Source organism: Phascolarctos cinereus, unplaced genomic scaffold, assembly GCF_003287225.1.
Source record: "Phascolarctos cinereus isolate Bilbo 61053 unplaced genomic scaffold, phaCin_HiC Scaffold_4;HRSCAF=312, whole genome shotgun sequence".
Classification (NCBI taxonomy): Eukaryota; Metazoa; Chordata; class Mammalia; order Diprotodontia; family Phascolarctidae; genus Phascolarctos; species Phascolarctos cinereus.
In genome coordinates this window covers 589,507,923-589,527,304 of record NW_027555847.1, presented here as the reverse complement: position 1 = coordinate 589,527,304, position 19,382 = coordinate 589,507,923, and the positions used below count along the sequence as shown (strand labels likewise).

General features: G+C 40.1%; 1 protein-coding gene across 2 annotated transcripts in view; it reads right to left on the bottom strand.

The window, feature by feature from the left end:
• Window positions 1-275: 275 nt before the first annotated feature.
• Window positions 276-19,382, bottom strand: part of CPQ (carboxypeptidase Q) — a 624,464-nt gene continuing 605,357 nt past the window's right edge. For both annotated transcript variants that reach the window (XM_020968909.2, XM_078153670.1), the window contains exon 8: window positions 276-739. In XM_020968909.2, the coding sequence (XP_020824568.1) occupies window positions 579-739 (161 nt within the window). In that variant the 3' untranslated portion in view covers window positions 276-578. The remainder of the gene's footprint in view (window positions 740-19,382) is intronic.

The following is a 19,382-nucleotide window of genomic DNA, read 5'->3' as shown; positions in this document are numbered from 1 at the left end:
CATAACAGCTATTTAATAAAGGCTTGTTAATTAATTGATTGATTTGTTGCTATACTGAGATTCTCAGGAGTGAGATTTCAAATAGTGGACCCTAGTTTTAATTTCTTGGAAGTTACGCAGGAAAGTTGCCTATCACTTGATGAAACTGTATTTTTTTGAAGGTGAGCGGGTCTTGAATGTGTTCTTACAACTGGAGTGTCAGAATTGTGTAGTACCTCTCCCATCTAATCCTAAAACACAAAACAGAATCCCCTTGAACAAACACACAATGCATATTATTCTTGCAAAAGGAACAGATTTATTCAAGTATTTACTTTCATCAAGGAAACAATTTTCCTTATAAGTGTAAGAAAATGCTATACTTGAACAACAATAAAACACTGGCAATAAAGATTTTAGTCTTGCTACTAAAATGGGAGAATTAGAAAAGAGTTGAGAAACATTGTGCCAGAAGGTAAAAGTGTGCTTTGAAGTCAAGCAACAAAAACCAAATCAACCTATTGGACAGAGAAGAGAGCTCTTGCTGCTGTGGAATACTGGATTCTGGAAAGAATGTGCCTTCTTCCTCGTTCTTCTGATTACCTGGGCAACATCTCATCTAGGTCAGCAATGACATAGGAGACAACAGCCCAAACGGCGGCTGAGTAATTCATTTGCGTGGGATCCAGAGCTGTCATGGTATCTCCTTGGGAATGATGAAAAGAGAAATACCGCTTTAGGTCATCTAGTAGACTGGCACCTAGTGAGAAAATGAGAGGAATTCTTAGTAGAGTCTGATTACATTTGCATTAAGACATGGGGGGAAATTTCTTCTTTGCACATGGGAGAGAGAATCAGCAACGTCTTCTAGGCTTGGACAGAAGAGAACCTTCCTATACCTCACTGCTAGTTTGCCTCACCCTTCCCGCTACAACTCTTACCTAGGTTTAGGTCTTAATTTTTGTATGTGTCATGGATCCCTCTGGCAATCTGGTGAAGCCTTCGGACTCCTTTCAGGGGGTTGGACTAGATGACTTCTTTGTTTCCTTCCTGTTTCAGATCTATGATCTGATAAACATTGTAAATGAATGTCAAAGGAGTAACTCTCCACCCCGATCCTGACAGTCCTTCTGGGCCTGGAATGTACCTAGAGGGTAGGAAGAGGTATAAACCCTCATCACCACTTCACCAGAGGCTGGCTATTTAGTTTGGGATTAGGAAGGCAAAACATGAGTAGTCTACACCCTCTAGTGGCCCCTCCTCATCCCCCTCCCCTTCCTTTGCCTCATCTGCAGCTGGAAGCACCATCAAGAATCTATTCCTCATTAACAAGCCTTTCCCTTTCATTCATTCAAGTTCAGCTCAGAGTTCAATTATGGTGTTACATAGACTGTAAACCAATGAGGCAAAAAGCATTAAAAAAAAATTACTCAGCCATGAAACACTGGCAATTAACTGTTCAGGTGCTTGTCTGCAGGCACAGAGCACAGCATATAGTTATCTCTTCCACATATTGGAAGTCAGGGGTTCGGTGCTCCCTCAATCTGGAAAATGTGCATGAAATTTTTTGGCCTTCCCTTTGTACCATAAAAGTATGAATTATTATGGCATTAAAAGATAAAATAGGTTGATATTATACAATGCTATACATATAGTTTATGCATTTCTGAGTTTCTAAACTTTTTCTGTGTTGTCTGCTGACATGTCATCTGCAGCTTCTGTAAAACTCCCCCCAAATTTCCATTTAATGTCTTAAGCCAACCTGCAAAATATTGACACTGCGATGGGGAAAGTCACAATGTAGAAGAGATAACTATACATTAAGATGACAGTAACTATCTGAGTCCTCACTTGAGTTTAGAAGGCATTTTCTTCTTTTATTTCTGAACCTGTAAATAGTGGTTTTAGCTCAGTAGCTAGGAAAGGGGGAAATCAAATGCCACCCATCACCTACAGCATGATATTGTGAAAAGGTTGCTGGGTATGGAATCAGTAGATCCAGGTCAGTAAGTCAAATCAATAAGCATTTATTAATGCTTACTATGTGCTAAGTGCACAAAGAAAGGCAAAAACAGTTTCTGCCTTCAACAAGCTTATATTCTGATGAAGGAGACTGCATTCAAGTAACTATGTACATGTAAGACAGGTACAGTGTAAAGAAGAGGCAATCTTAGAAGGAAGGCAATTTTAGTCCCAGCTCTGGTATGTGATATCTATGTAACCTTGAGTAAGTTCCTTAGCCACTATGACCTTTAGATTCTTCAACTGTAAGGTGGAGAAAATAACATTTCTGCCTACCTCATGGGATTATTGTGAGGATCAGCTGAAGTAACATACATCAATAAGAAAGCTTTATAAGTTTAAATTCACATTTATTAGGCATCTACTATGTGAAAAAGTAGGAGACAGCTTAGTATTGTATAGTGAACAGAACACCACCCTTGTTGGGTAGACCTGGTTTCAAGTCCTACCACAGACACACACTGACAGTGTGACCCTGAACACCTCACAATCTGATTCTCAGAGCCCCTGGCAATTTAAGGCTATAAAGTGCAGGGGAGTGCTAATTTCTAAGAGTATGAGTTCTGTACACCAGCAAACTCACAAGTCCCAATCCAAGGCACCTTCCTAACCCCTCCCTAGCCCTCTCCAAAGTACAAGAACTATGCTAGACACTGGAGATACATCAACATTAGCAAAACGGTCCCTGCCCTCGAGGAGCTTATATTTTTTGGAATAGAAATTGCAAGATGCTCTACAAAGGTACAGTAAACTCTCTGAGGGAAAAGGCTTTCACTTTTGTGTTTCTACCTCCAGGTCTCAGGTTAGTGCCTTGTTGATTGATTAAATTGTTTTCCTTCTCTTCCTTCTCCAACTGAAAACAACGTTAAGTAACTATGCTATGCTAGGTAGAGATACAAATGGAACACACAGTCCTTTCTCTTACTTATTATGAACAACAACAATAATATTGGGATGGGAAATAGCTCAAGGTTAACCAACATCCGCAAGCTTGTGTAAATATGTGTAGAGGTCCCTGGCCAATGAGAGGGAAGGAATTCCTAGAGAAGAGTGTTATGGGGAAGGACCAGCCGATAAGGGGGGGGGGGGAAGGAGGCCGGCGGCAATCATTTGAGGACTGAGACCATATTAACCAATCTCTCTGCCTTATATCATTTAACTTCAGTTTCCAATAAGCAATCAAACTAAAGTGAATCTGGTTCTGACAGAAATGGAATTTCTAACCACATGCCTTCCCTTAAAGTCAGATGCAGAGAAAGAACAATCATGCTTTCTGACAGAAAGACAGTTTCCATGTTGAAAGAGAAGGCCCTCAAAACCTAAATGGCAAGGGTAACTCTGTAAATCTGACCGTATCACCTTTCTTACAGATTACCGACAAGTCCGGCAATGAGAGGAATCCCTAGAATAAAGGGCGTACAATCCCCTTTTAGAGAAAGAGGGATAGCCATCTACCTGTATTTTATCTCTTCAATATCATCTAACTGTCCCCAAATCCTGCAGCTATCACTCATTTCTCCAGCTCCTCAAATTTGTATAGCTCTTGTGTTGACCTTTCCCTTGCCCTTATGCTTAGTATAATAGCAATTCGTGTACATTCCTTATCCCTCCATTATATTGTAAGCTCCTCAAGGGGAAAAGACTATTGTCATTTTTCATTTTTCTATCTCTAGCACCTAGCACATGGCCTTACAAACAACAGCTCTTTAATTAATGTTTGCTGAATTTAATAGAACTCAGAGCTTCCAGTTTTGGACATTCTTCAGGAAAGGTCATGTTAATTAACTGTCCTATAGTTCTACATATCACCTCTGGGACTTTTTAGAACAAAATACCCATCCCTGGTGACCACTCCCTTATATACTTTTATGCTGTATTCTCTTATTAGAATGAAAGCTTTTGTATTTGCAGTCCCAGAGTTTAGTATAGAGCCTGATACACAGTAAGCACGTAAATACTCATTCATTCGTTCATTCCTTTTATCTCCCAGAATGAAAGAAGCTGACCGTCCATTGTGTAGCAATCTCATAGCTTTTTAGACCTGTGGATTACAAAAAAGGCACACAGCTTTTCAATTCTTCTAAGATGTTAGAAACTGCTTACAAAACTAAATGACCGAATTTTTAAAAAAGCATGGCATCAGGCCTCACTGGCAAAAGCCCCAATAGCCACAGCTGAGAATGAACTAAGATTAACTCCCTTAAAATGTTTTTCTCTAGAATTTTAAGAAGACATTTCCTCCTCACTGCTTACTGTCCTCAAAGACTAGTAGAGAAGGAGGGCGAATATTTCAATTTCTTAGAGTATCTGAGATTGCAGAGTAAGGGGTTAGAGGTAATGTCAAGTACCCCAGGGGATACAAATCATAACACATTTTGACAGGGAGGTAAACTCTAGGCAGAGAACCATGAAATGTGTTTCAGAAATAGTGACATGGAGGAAATGATTCTGATGTGAAAGCCTCATCTTCCAGCAGTAACTTATAATCTTTATCAGAATACGCTTCTCTATCATGAGCTTTGTATCTTCAGTAGGTTTTATTTCTAGGTTTACTTTGAGGTGGTGGATAGTTTACTTCCTTTAGGATTTGAACCATGGGACAGTGGGTTATTCTGTACATCACAGGACACATGATCAGTATTTAACAAATGCTAAACAATAAGGACAGCAGATCATAAATATATCAGTACTTTACTATTTCAAGAAAGCTTTAGTTTCAGTGGTACAGGGATTCCTTCCAATGATGCAGATTACAATCTTTCTACATTCTCTAAATTTATTATTTTTTGTAGTCAAGGAAATTCATCACCTGCTGGCCATACTTCTGATGGCGAGCTTCTCTGAACTTAGATAAGCTGGTCCCCATATGAGAGACATGCAGGCATGAGGCAGCAGGACAAGCAGCACAGATGGCCCTCAAATCAACTTTGTAATTGATGATATGAAAAGAATACAAGATGAAAGAAAAATTAATTCAGCTGAATGAAGGGAAGTTAGTCACTATAGAGGCTGCAGATGTAAGAGTGCATGTGTGAGATGTTTGTTCCCTCTGCATCTCAGTGCCCTGGGATACAGCCCTAGTCTTTCTGCAAACAGTTTAAGTTTCCAGGACTTTCTAGCTTGGTAGGAGTTGACAGAGCTTGTATTTTGCTGGACTAATTTTTGCAAATTTCACATTATTTTCATGTCATGATGAAGTCCTGCAGTACTACTTTAGGGGAAGCTATAGAGATAGCTAGATATATCTATACATCCACATATACATATGTCTATCTGTCTATCTATCTATCTATCTAGGCAGACAGACAGATAAAAAGATAAAAAGGCAAACAGAACATTTGTTAAATATTTACTTGTGACAGACATTGTATAAGAGCTAGATATATCTATATATCCACATATACATATGTCTATCTGTCTGTTTGTCTATCTATCTATCTACCTAGGCAGACAGACAGATAAAAAGATAAAAAGGCAAACAGAACATTTCTTAAATATTTACTTGTGACAGACATTGTATAAAAGCTGGGAATAAAATCCAATAAAACAAAATGGTTTCTAATAGGGGGAAACAACACATAAAGAAGGTGGGGGAGAGAGGAGAACTAGTGGAAGGTGTCTACATTTTCATGGATAAAATATTACAAATAACCAAGCTGTTAGAGTGGAAAGGAAGAGTTCAGCCATGAAGTCTATCATGTATGAGAATTCCTTGACCCTAGGTTTTGGATTTTTTTTAATCAATCAACATTTATTAAAAGCCTTCTATGTGCCAGTTGTGTGTGTAGTTGCCTGCATGGATTTTATATTCTATCAGAGGAGGCAAGATGTACATAACACATATACACAGGGTAAAATTTTGGGAAAGGGTGGGAGGGCACCTGAAGTTGAGGGGAAGGTGGAAATCAAGAGAGGCTTCTAAATCTTGAGAAGTCAAAACACACCATAGACACACATAGGGTCTCCCCCTGCCCATATTCATCAGAGGCAACATTTTCTGGCAGTATAATTGAGTGATAATTATCTAATTTATGTGATGCAAAGAAAAAATTACAATGTCCATTGTTATTGTTTCTGCTCACAAGAGATTCCAGTGAAATATTATGGCAAGGCTACTAGATTTCAGATTAATTCTAAATATTTGCTAATTCCTGAAAAGATCATTGAGCAAATGATGTATTGCAGAAAGAGCTAAGAGCTAGGAAGCAGGGGAGCTGGATTCCAATCTTTCTTTTGAAATTAATTTGTTGTGTGGCTTTGAGCAAATTACTTGTCCTCCTCAGGCCTCAGTTCCTTTCTCTGTAAAATGTTAGGTTTTCAACCTCTAAAATGAAGGTTAGACTACATGAACTCCAAAGTCCCTTCTACCTGTAAAATTCCATCACTCTCTCGATAGCTCAATTCCTTTTGATGTAATTAGCTGATTTCAGTGTAAGCAAACTAAGTGATTAATTTTATAGATGTTTCTGAAAAGATATTTGAAAGCTTTTGAAAGTTAAAAATACAAAGCCGCTATTTTGGTGCATGCATTAACTTCTGAAAAGACAGCATTAAGATGCACTTACAGCTGTGGAAAATCCATTTCTCTTTTCTAAACAGATCTTTATCAGTCTGGGGACATAATTTAATTGCATAGAATGTATAACAGACATTCTCCTAATCATAATAATTATGGGCTTATAGAACAGTGTTATGTCCTTAATTTGGTCCTCTAAAGAAAACTTACTGTCCTTAGAATTCATAAAATGCTAAAAATACATTTAAAATGTAATTAAAAATTACTGTGTCTTTCAGCAACTTTATCGAGTGAGAAAACTTTGTTGCCAAAACAATTAGCAAATCAATTGACGGAATTTGCAGATGTTTAATTTCCCTTTTCAAGGGAGGCACTTTTATGATGCCTGTGCTCTGTCTCATGAAGGCTGAGACTTAGAATCAACTAATTAATAGCTTCCCAACCAAGAGCCCCCCACCTGAGAAAACAATTTGCACATGGCATTTATGAACTCACACCAGGAAACCACTGTCCATGTAAGAAAAATAAAAGAAAGAAATGTGGATCACAACTGTCCAAGAAAAGAATTACAATTTGTTTCTAAAATAACATGTGTCTGATATTAATGCATGATATAGCATCCTGGCACACTGAATCTGGAGTCAGGGGACCTAGGTTCACAATTCACATCTGTTACTTACTCACTGTAAATGGAAGTACCCCTCCCTTGGGCAAGTCACAACCTCTTTGGGCTTTAGTTTACTAATCTGTATATTGCTCTTCCACTGTGTTACTCAAAAGACAGCAGATGTTACCTTCAGATTCAATGGGTACTCTGTGGGTACCTATTACTACAACTCAGAGCTCATGAGACTCTGCTTCCTGCCACCCCCTCCCTCACCATCCCCTACAATGAATTTACCTTTTAATAGTCAGCTAATGGTATTTGTGGAGCTGTTTAAGGTGAGGGAGAAGGAGAGGAAGAGGGAGAGGGACAGGGAGAAGGAGAGGGAGAGGGAAAGGGAGGGGGAGAGAGACGGAGGGGGGAGAGAGAGAGAGAGAGAGAGAGAGAGAGAGGAGAGAGGAGAGAGGGGAGAGAGACGGAGGGGGGAGAGAGAGAGAGAGAGAGAGAGAGAGAGAGAGAGAGAGAGAGAGAGAGAGAGAGAGAGAGAGAGAGAGAGAGAGAGAGAGAGGGAGGGAGAGAGAGAGAGGGAGAGAGAGAGGGAGAGAGAGGGAGAGAGAGGGAGGGAGAGAGAGAGAGAGAGAGAATGAATTTTATTCAATCATTACAACCCTGGGAAGTAAGTGCTATTACTATCTTCATTTTATACATAAAGAAATTGAAGGTAAGAGAAGGGACTTGTCCAGGGTCACAAGCTAGTTAAATATTTGAGGCAGGATTAGAACCCAATTATTCCTGACTTCACCTCCAGCTATATTCACTATACCAGCTAGCTGACTCTTCAAGGTAAAAGACAATAATTCTTCCCTTCTGCTGTTCTTCCTTCTGCTTCTTCTCCCTGCCCTTATTTCCTTCTCCTTTGCTCCCCATCTCTGCCTCTCACACCTACATACATTCTGGTGACAGGCAGAGACAAAAAAAAGCAGACAGGCCAGAAATAGTAGCTCAAAAAGTTGTTAATGCTCTGGACATCACTGCCAAAGCAGATGTAGATAAATCACCCGGACACCAGAATTACCTAATTATTTAAAAACAACTCAAGGATGAAATGGTGGAATTGTTCACCAAAATACATTGGCTGCTGTCGAATAACTGAGGTGCGGGAGGGCTGTGTGTACAATCTGTCTGTCTGGGTAACAGAAGGAAGGCTGGGTTTGCTATCAGGAACACTTTTGTTCAAATCCAGGTAGGATTATCTGACCCCGGCCAAGTCACTTCATCTTTCACAGCCAGTTTCCTTCTCTACAGAATGGGATGATAATAGTTATCTACCTTAGAGGGTTCTTGTGAAGAACAAATATGATCATGAATGTAAAGTGCTTTGACAATTTTACAATACTATATTATCATTGTTGCTGCTGCTGTGAAGCACCCCTAAGGATTTTTTGAAATTACTGACCAGTAAGTCTGATATTCCTATGGGGATTCTGGTGGAAATGCAGAGCTAAAGGAAGGGCACTGAAACAAAGGGCACTTCTCTTAGGGAAAGGACAGCATGATTCCTGTAAGCAGGCAATGTGGCACAATGGATAGAGCCCCAGATGTCTGGGGAAGGGAAGACTGAGGAGGGACCACACAGTTGTCTTTAAGTATCTAAAGGAGAGTCATGTGGAAGTCAGTTACATAGATTCTGGTTGGAACCAGAGAAGAGGAGACTATGAATTGTGGTTGGAATATGTGAATAGGTAAATTGAGGCTTAATGTTAAGGAAAATGCCCTAGCAATCAGAGCTAGCCTAAACTGGAGTGCACTGGTTAGGGAGACAGTGGTTCCTCTTTTGTTGGCATGACCCCTACTCTCAAGAAGCCTACAGTTTACTAAGAATATTTGCCACCATAAACATTATACAATCCTAGAATATTGGTTGTTGTTAAGTCATTTTTCAGTTGTGTCTGACTCTCCAAGTCTCCATTTCAAGTTTTCTTGCTAAAGGTAGTTGTTTGCCATTTCCTTCTCCAGCTCATTTTTTACAGATGAGGAAACTGCGGCAAACAGGATTAAGTGACTTGCCCAGAATCACCAGGAAGCTTGTAAGTGTCTAAAGTCTGATTTGAACTCAGGAAGATGAGTCTTCCTGACTCCAGGCCCAGCACTCTATCCACTATGGCACCACCTAGCTGCCCTAGTGTAAATTCTGTAGCAAAAATGGTTATGATATGAGAAACATGTGCAGTAATTTTTTTTGTAAATACATAAAACTTTTGGACTAAGGGGTAGCAGAGAAGAGGATGCCATTGTTTGCAAACAAATTGTGAACTGATGAAAGGCAGCGCTTGTTATAATATAAATACTTTGTCACCCCTGAAAGAAAAGAAAAAAGCAAGCCTTTTCAGGGCTCCAGGCAACCCTCTGAGGAACAGGGAGTTTCCTCATGCAGGTATTCCCTAGACCAAAGAAATCACATCCTTACCCTATCCTAACTCCAGAATGCTGTGCCACACCTAAGATACACAACTAACTCCTTTCAAAGACTTTTGGTTAAACATAGTAACAAAACTGAGAAAACTGAAGTTGCCTTCTAGCTACAAAAATCCTCCTAAATCCAGAAAACCCTTTGCTATTTAGGCATTACCTTGGCTTTTCCTTCTCTTCAACATGTTTTTTTGAATGTCACAATCCATTAAAATTAATTTAAAATAATGATGTGACTACTTCCCAGGGACATGATGTGTTAAAGGCATTATTATGTAGTCCAAAGGATATAACACAGGGAGTAAGGAACCCCACATTCTAGCTGCTGCTCAGCTAATTCTGTGTGCTTTTGGCTAAGTCACTTAATTTCTACAGACCTCAGATTTCCTCATCTATAAAATGAAAAAGAGTGGTCTAGGTGATCTCAAAGGTCCCTTTCTCATCTGAAGCTCAGGCTTCCAAGGCTATGTATACAAACCACTTAGCTTGACAAAAACACTTCTCCAAATCAGCTTCTGAGGAAGGATCCAAGATGGGGAGGGGTAGCATGGCACCTACTCTGAAACCAATATGGAATCAGTAAAGTCAGACGCTGACAATGGTCAACATGATGGAGGCCTCTGGAGATATTTTTACTAAAGCCTTCAGGTTTATTTATTTTTTAAAAAAAGAGTTTTTCTTTTTTACTGGTCACCTGGTAGTTTCCCATCTTGGAAGCTCAAATAAAATAAGTGATTTTAGCTGAGTAGCTGCAAAAAGGATACAGATTTTAGGCACCCAAATAAACCTACATGGGAAACTAATAAAATATCTTAAAAATTATATTCAGCAAGGGAATCAACTTGTTAAGAATGTAAGCTCTGTGAATTCCCAAACAAAGGAAAACAAGTCTGAAAGAACAGATTTGTGAAATGAATATGCTTTCCAGTGCTCTAAACACATTTCACTAAAAGCAAAATGTCCGTTAGAGGAATATCCATTAGCTGGCTATGCCCCGTGAAAGGATTCTGGCACCCGGCAATTTACTTAAAGTGTGTTTATTATACAGCAACCTATATTTAGCTTGGGATGTATAGGTTTTGCTATAGAGACTGATGGAAAGAACAGTGGACCCAAGAAAACTGGGTTCTAGTCCTGGCTTAGCCCCAAATAAGTGGGAAACCTCAGGCAACTCAATTAATTGTGCACCCCATGTCCCAAGCCCTCACTTTCTTCATTTTGTAAAATGAGGGAGTTAAATAGATAATCTCTAAGGATTCCCAAAGCAGAGCTGTAATGGATCATGAAGGTGACCTCAGACAATCTCATCATTTAACAGAAGAAGAAACCAAGTCTTGAACAGGATAAACGACTTGCCCGAGATTACACTCAATAAGTAACAAATCCTGGATTTGAACTCAGGTTTTTGGCGTTGGTTTTTTTTTGTTGTTGTTGTTGCTGTTGTTATTCAGTCATTTCAGTCGTGTCCAATTCTTTGTGACCCCCATTTGAGGCTTTCTTGACAAAAACATTAGAGTGGTTTGCCATTTCCTTCTCCAGTTCATTTTACAGATGACAAACTGAGACAAACAAGGTTACGTGCCTTGCCCAGGAGTACACAGCCAGTAAGTGTCTGAGGCTGGATCTGAACTCAGGAAGATGAGTCTTCCTGACTTGACTGTAAACCCAGCATTCCATACTGTCCCATGCTGCTTCTAGAGCTAAGGTTCTGGTTAAACCAATCTTGAAGGCAATCTGTGTGATAACAAAACAATAATCATTCCTACTACTCCAAAGAAATAAAATTCTATTTAATTCAACAGACGTTTATCAAGCACTTAGTATGTGCAAGACATTATGGAGGCACTAGGGATATGAAGATACACATTAGACAGTTCCTGCTCTCAAGAACCCAAGAACCATATGTTCTATGGGGAGATACAAGCACATATATATAAATATATATAATATGTATATATTTACATACACATATACAGATATACATATGAACATACAAGTATATGTAAGTATACAATATATAATGCATACACAAATATATTACATATGATATGTTTATGTGCTTACATATATACATATAGAAGTATATGATATATGTATATGCATACATATGTCCACATAAAGCACACATCCATAAACACAGGTATATACATAGAAATGTGCACACCTATACATGTAACACACACATATATAATAAAATGCACTTGTGGGACAAGTCCATGCAAACATGTACAGCATAATGCATCACAGTTTCAAGACGGGTACCTGGTGGCCAGGGAAGATCAGGTAACACCTTTCATAGTAGGTGGCCTGAACAAAGATTAAAAGGAAGGCAGGAATTCTAGGGAGAAGAAGTAGGAGAAGGGAGTGCATTCCAGACTATTGGAAGCACTAGACGCAGTGGTGGAGAACCTATGGCCTCAAGCCACATATGGCCCTCTACATCCTCAGGAGAGGCCCTCTGACCGAATCCAAACTTAAAAAAAGAAACAAGCATGTATTAATCACCGCCTATGTACTATGCTCTGTGCTATGTAATTTACAAACATCATCTCATTTAATCCTCACAACAACCAACCCTGGGAGGTAGGTACTATTATTATCATTCTCATTTTACAGATGAAGAAACTGAGGCAGACAGAGGTTAAGTAATTTGCCCAGGGTCACACAGCTAGTAAGTGTTTGAAGCTTGATTTGAACTCAGGTCTTCCTGACTCCAAGCCCAGTACTCTATATTGCCAGCTGAATGACCACTCATTCAGTAGTGTAGTACACAGATACCTTTGGTGTATGGGTTAACTAGCCGGCTGCTCAATTTTCCAATTCTGCCATTTTTGTGACTCTTCTTTGGAGAGATAAAGTGCAGTTTACCCATTTCTTCTCTATATTTTTCAAAAACAAGGCTCTAATATTGTAGGGGTAACAAGCCCATTTGCTTTCCCATCAGGTATGCCCCTTAATACTACAATTACCGGGGTAAGGTGGTGGGAGGGGAGAGTAGCCAAAGAATGGGGGAAGGAGCCTGCTCAAGGCCTCGACATGGCTTCCAGAGCAGAGTTTATAAATAACACTGGATTCCTGCTGTTTTACCTCCAGGATCATTTTTTTTTCTCACAAGGCTTTAGAATTCATGACAAAAGATAAAGGGAAGGCCTGAGGTCCTTCACTGGCTAATTAAACCATAAGAAGACCACATCATCTAGGATAGAGAACATCTAGCATAAAGTATTTCTTGTTTAATTTCCTACATTTGAGTAATAATCTTAGGGCTGCTGTAAATAGGTTAAATGACTGCTCAGAGTTATCGCAGCCACTCTGACAATATATTAACCTTTCACTCATTGCTGCAAAGCCGCTGGAGCAGCTGGATTTTTTTTTTTTCCAAACTAGGCTTGCATACAATTGTGTGAAATTGGGTCTTGGGGAAAGGAGTTCCACTCTGCAGAACAAAGGTTGGCTGGAATTGAAAATAACACATCCCCAACTGCTTCCAACTGCAGAGAAACAGATGAAGCTTAAACACTGCAGGGCCTCCAGGGCTCTCATTTCTCCAATCCACCCTGACCCCCCCTGGTTTGACATGAGTGTAGGTTTTATTCTGAAGGCTAGTGCATCCTGCAGCATGATATTGGCCAGAGAAAAGGCACACGAGGTTTTCCTGGGTTTATTCCCAGCCTGTTGTCTCTGGAGGACCACCTATGCAAATGTAGTTAACAGAACCGGCAAGGAAAAAGACGAACCTTTCTAGATGTAAGCTAGGGATTGTCTAAATGTGGAGAAGTAGCTTTTAGGTGGCATGGAGAGATGTGGTCTGAGGCCTGGCCTGCCTTGGCAGATAGGAGGCAGGCCAAAGACCTTGACAGTGCTTAACCCTGCTTCAGCTGGCATGCCCCAGGAGGATTCATGCTCTAGCCTTCAGTCTCCAAGAGCAGCACCAGGCTGGAGTGATATCTGCCTGCCTCCTCCAATATAGGTGGCACAGTAGATAGAGCACTGGGCCTCATCTTCCTGAGTTCAAATCAGGCCTCAGATACTTCCTAGCTTTGTGACCCTGGGCAAGTCACTTAACCCTATTTGCCTCAGTTTCCTCAACTGTAAAATGAGCTAGAGAAGAAAATGGCAAACCACTCCAGTATCTCTATCAAGAAAACCCCAAATGGGGTCATGAAGAATCAAACATGACTGACATGACTGAACCACGATACCCAGGGGTATGACCGCGAGTTTTCTGGTCAGCCTTAAGGGGTAGAGTAATCCTTAGTTTATATTCATCCTTAAACTCTGATTATACAGTAGACCATCACAAATAGTAAACAGTAAGTAAAATTATCAAAGCAAACAGAATCAGAGAAGTAATACAGATTAAAATATACCAGAAAATATGCAAGGGTGAATGAGTTTAAATCTGACCTCAGACACTTGACACTTACTAGCTGTGTGATCATGGCCATGTCACTTAATCCTGATTGCCTCACCAAAAATAAATTAAAAAAAGCAGCAGCAGAAGAGTGAATGAGCTCTTCAACTGAAAGGGAGATACATATCTCAGTTCCAAACAAGAGACAGTAAGGTTGCACCCAAGGGAAGTCTTCTCTCATGCTCTGGAAGCTCAACATGTTTGTGTGCCGGCTTCTTCTACATTTCTGCAGCTCTGGGGAGATGCTGGCGCTTTTCTCTCGAAATCGTCTTCCTCCACATTCTCCAGTGGTCTCAAAACAGCCCCTTCACACTTTGTGCCAAGTACACGGCACCTCACTCAGGTCCTCTCTGCCAGCTAGGAGCCCCATCACCCTCTGCTATGTTGCATGCAGTACATTTCTGTACAGGCTTGATTGGCGACTGGTTATGCAGAAAAAAAGGAAGATTGGGGATTATCTTGAGACTATAGGCTTCCTGAGGCCGGGAGCCAGCAGCCAGTAGCTTTGCACTGCAGTCTGTTGTCTTTCAGAATGGTAACTTGTAGAAGAGTACCCAGCACAATGACGAACTGGCTGAAGAGGGTAGCCCTGATTCTTCTGAATGAGAACACCTGTTATATGTGCACTATTTTGCATTTCATACAACAACCTGTTTAATTTTACATATATGCCTGGTTTATTCCTTCAATTTGACTTGGAGCTCCCTGAGAGCAGAAATTGGATTTTCTCTATATTGTAATATATCTCCTCCCTCACCCTAGCCATCTCAAAACACTGTCTATCCTACAGTACGTTATAGTAGATTGCCTGGCATACTGCCCTGCATGGGCTGAAGTGAAGAGTTCTCACCCCTCTGAATGGAAATACTTCTCTGTATCATTTCATATTTCAATGCCTTATGTTTAACTTTGTGAATGTGCCTGGCTTGTTCTATGAACGAGGCTGTAAGCTTCCTGAAGGCAGAGAAATTGCCTCCTACTTCTCTACTGCCTGAAATTATGCACGGAACAGTAACTTGAACAGTATGTGTTCTATATAATTAAATAATACCAATGAGATGCAAAAGAATCTGGTGAAGTAAGGAATAGACTGTATTCATTTCCCTTGTATCTTCTGTTTATTTAGAATTCAGTCTTCATTTGAGGCAAACAATGTACACGTGTCCAGATGTTATAATTATAATATTAATTATAGCATTGGGGTGAAAAGATAATTCAATCAATTGCCTTCAATCAAATCTCCCCTAAATATATCAACTCTGCTCATTTCTCTCTAGAGAGTTTCCTTTAGATCTAGCTATTATCTTCTCCTGTTTACATTTGATTTCCTTCTATCTCCTGTCCTTTTTAATGTCCCCCTTGGAGGAAAAAGAGTTTTTCTCCTTTGCCATTCCCCTTCCCCATCAAAAAGATTACAACCCTATGAATTTTCAAAAGTTGAAAGATCTGGAATTCTCATTGGCCTTGGAAGCTGAGAGATCACCAAAAACAAATTAGATACACAGAGGACAGGTAGCCTATGGGAGCATATTGGATTTGGAGTGGAAAGGAGTATCAGTTATGGATTCTATAAAGGTGCTGATATCAGAGCCCAGCAGAGAGCAAAATCAAAACGGACTTCATGAGGACTCGAAGAAAGGAAAAAAGGATTCCTGGTAATCCAGACCTGGGAGTTATCCATTTGCCACATGCACTCACTATATGTACTCGTGTACCTTACTACTTTTTAATTTTCAATTTGAACCCATATTCACCAGGGACCTTGTGTTTACAAGGGGAGAGTATACACTCAGACTTCTTTTTTTAAACTCTCTTTGTTATATCTTCTTAGTAAATACCTTTTCTAAAAGCTATTTAAGTCTAGCTGATTATGAATAGGAAGCCCAGTAGTAGGGGCTTATGAATGATAGTACTAGAAAAATCTAATGTCTTTAAGGTTACTCCTAGAATCCTCAAGGACAGTCACAGTCCTTGTTCTCTGAGGATCCCACTCCTGTGGGAGTGGATGTGGGAGTTGGGAGAGTGGGCCAAAAGGCTATTCTTAGATGAAGACGGCCATGGCCTATTTGTCAAAATTTTAGAATACACAAAATTACATGGGATAGGTAACCTAAGAATGACAGAATCAGGATCCAAAAGGATATTGAAAGGGTAAAATAATGGGCTGAATGAAATAAGATAGAGCTTAATAGAAATGAATATCAAGTCCCACACTGGGAATCAAAACATTAACTTCTAAAATCACAAAATGCAGGAGGCATGGCTAGATAGAAGTTTGTCTGAAAAGATCTTGGGCATTTAGTGGTCTCTGCTTAATACGAGTAAAAAGTGTGATGAAACATTCCCTAAAACTAATGCAATCATAGGCAACATTGAGAATGTCTCGAACATAAGATGTATCATGCTCCTGTCTTCTTCTCCAGAATATTGTGTTCAATTCTGAGTACTAAATTTCAGAAGGACTTCAACAAGATGGAGCATATAGAGAGGGATGACTCCAACAGTGAGAGGACTGCAGAATATACCATATTAAAATCAGCTGAAAGAACTAAGGATGCTTAGCCTGGAGAGAGGAGACTTGGGGTGGGAGTGGGGTGGCAGGGATAGCATAACTGTCCTGGCATATTTTAAGAGTTGTCATGTGGAAAAGGAATTATATTTGTTCTGATCATAGAGGGCAGGCCTAGGAAGGATAGAGTGGTAATTGCCAAGGGTAGATTTATATTTCAAATAAGGAAAAACTTATTGTTTCGGGGGCTAGGCAATGGGGTTAAGTGACTTGCCCAGGGTCACACAGTTAGTGAGTATCAAGTGTCTGGTCTGAGACCAGATTTGAACTCAGGTCCTCCTGACTCCAGGGCTTGTACTCTATCCACTGCACCACCTAGCTGACCCAGAAAAACTTCTTAACAGTTTCATCTATTGAAAAATGGAATAGGTTGCCTAGGAAGATAATAGTTTTCCTATCACTCTGAGGATTTCAAAGGCTGGTTTATATACCAACTGCTTGTTTGGTATGTTGCAAAAGGGAGGCCTAGATGGCCTTTGAGGTCCCACCTCCAACCCAGAGATTCTTCAATTCTTAATATTTCCTTTCCCCTCATGGTCTGGCAAAACCAGAGCCTGCTAACTGTTGGGGGAGGAAGGGAAGGGTCCCAAGAATTTAAGCAAATATTTATTATTCTATTTTATGTGCCCAGCAGCCTGGATATTAGGCATACTTATGAAAACCAAATAAGGATTATTAATATATTTTACATAAACAAACATGGATTTGTTCTGCAAACCAACCCATGCAGCAAGACTGATTTGCTTTCTCTTCTTCTGTTGAGTAGCACTGGTACAGGTGTTGAAAGTGTACCCCCATCACTGCTATTGTATAAAAATGGCCTGCTGCCAGGCTACCCCAGCAGGGATGTTGGATCGAGCTAGAGTTCCTGTCTGGTAAATGTTTAATGACAGCCTTCTGAGGATAAAGGGATAAAGATGCAATTAAAACCTGCACTTCTGGACAGATACTGTGATCAGATTAGACTTTTGTGCATTATTTCAGTTTTCGATGTAGTAACATTTTGTCATCTTCAGTACAGTATCCCTGATCTAAATAATCCCCCATTGATGTACACGAGGGAACTCATATCAAAGAATAATGGCATCTAAATCATCATTTCTGACTCATCTAACAATTTCTACCAGTGAATAATAATACTTTGGCTTTAATTAGCCTTTTCCTGAAAGAAAGGAAAAAAGAACACCAAAGTTTTTCTATTTATTTTCCTATTTATCTAATCAGATTTCTCTGAGGAAAAAAAAAGACAGGGATATAGGGGGTGTATCCCCCTTTTACAGATGGAGAAAATGAGGCTCAGTGAGCTTGTAACCTCCCTACCCCTAAGATTACACAGTCACAATGGCAGAGCTGGCCCCAGTAGAATCTGTCTCGTGATGAAAAAGCCTATGTGTTCTTTCTCTTAGATCATGGAAAATGCTGAAATCCTTGGTTGCTGCAAAGCCAAAACAGCTCCCCACAGAGACATGAGAAAACTCAAAGAAACTCAGAGGATTTTAGATACGAGGGGGCTTTGGAAATCACCCAGTTTGACCCTGCTGTTTTACAGATGAAGAAACTGAGACCTAGAGAGGTAAAGTAACTTGCCCAAAATCACACAGCTAGTTAGTGGCAGACCTGGGACCTGAATTCAGATTCTCCTGAGGCACAAGTCAATGCTTTTGATGATGAATTGGTAGAATGAAGCGGGGTGAACAGGGGGAATAATGGAGGTGGAGGAGGGTGAGGCAAGAGTCAGAATGAACCAAGTATAGTTGGAGAGGTTGGCTGGGGATCAGAAGGCAGGCACAAGTGATGGGACCTGTGATGCTGGGGTCCAAGGCTTTCTCAACTCTTTTTATGTCTTTACTAGTTCTTCATTAAATGTCACTTACACACACACACACACACACACACACACACACACACACACATATGCATACATGAAAGCTTTAATGTGTTTTTTTAGAAAATATTTAAAGCCAAAATATTACTATTCTCCAGCAGAAATTATTAGATGAAGCAGAAATCATGAATTATATGACAGTACTCATGGGTGACGGTGCTAGAATTGAGTTGGGGTTGTAGATGATGCTGATCCAGTGCCCACATCATGTATGAATTATGGAAGCTCCTTGAGGGCAGGGACTATTTCACTTTTTCCTTTGTATGCCCAGTATCTAACACAGAGTTGTTTAGTAAGTGCTTATTAATTGGGTTGTTGATCCAGAGTCATAGCCTAAGTGGATAAAATATCAGGTAATTTTTTAGGGCAGGTGGAAGGAAGGAAGGAAGGAAGGAAAGTAGAAAGTGGAGTGGAGGGAAGAAGGAAGGAAGGAACAAATGAAGGAAGGAAGGAAGGAAGGAAGGAAGGAAGGAAGGAAGGAAGAAAGTAGGGTGGAGGGAAGAAGGAAGGAAGGAAGAAAGGAAAGAAGGAAGGAAAGAAGAAAGTGGGGTGGAGGGAAGAAGGAAGGAAGGAACAAAGGAAGGAAGAAAGGAAGGAAGGGAGAAAGGAAGGAAATGAGTGTTTATATAGTACTCTTAATGTGCCAGTCACTGTGCAAAGTGCTTTACAAATATTTTCTTATTTGACCCTCACAACAACTCTGGGGGGTAGGTGTTATTATGATCTACAAAAAACAGTTGAGGAAACTGAGGCAGAGATAAGTGAAGTGACTTCCCTAGGGTCATACACAACTAGTAAGTGCCTGAAGTCACATTTGAACTCAGGTCTTCATGATTCAGACTAATACTGCAACCACTTTGCAACTTAGCTGCGTCTAGGTACTATAAGCTGGGGAGTAGGGGGTGGGGTGGGGAGGAGAGGAAA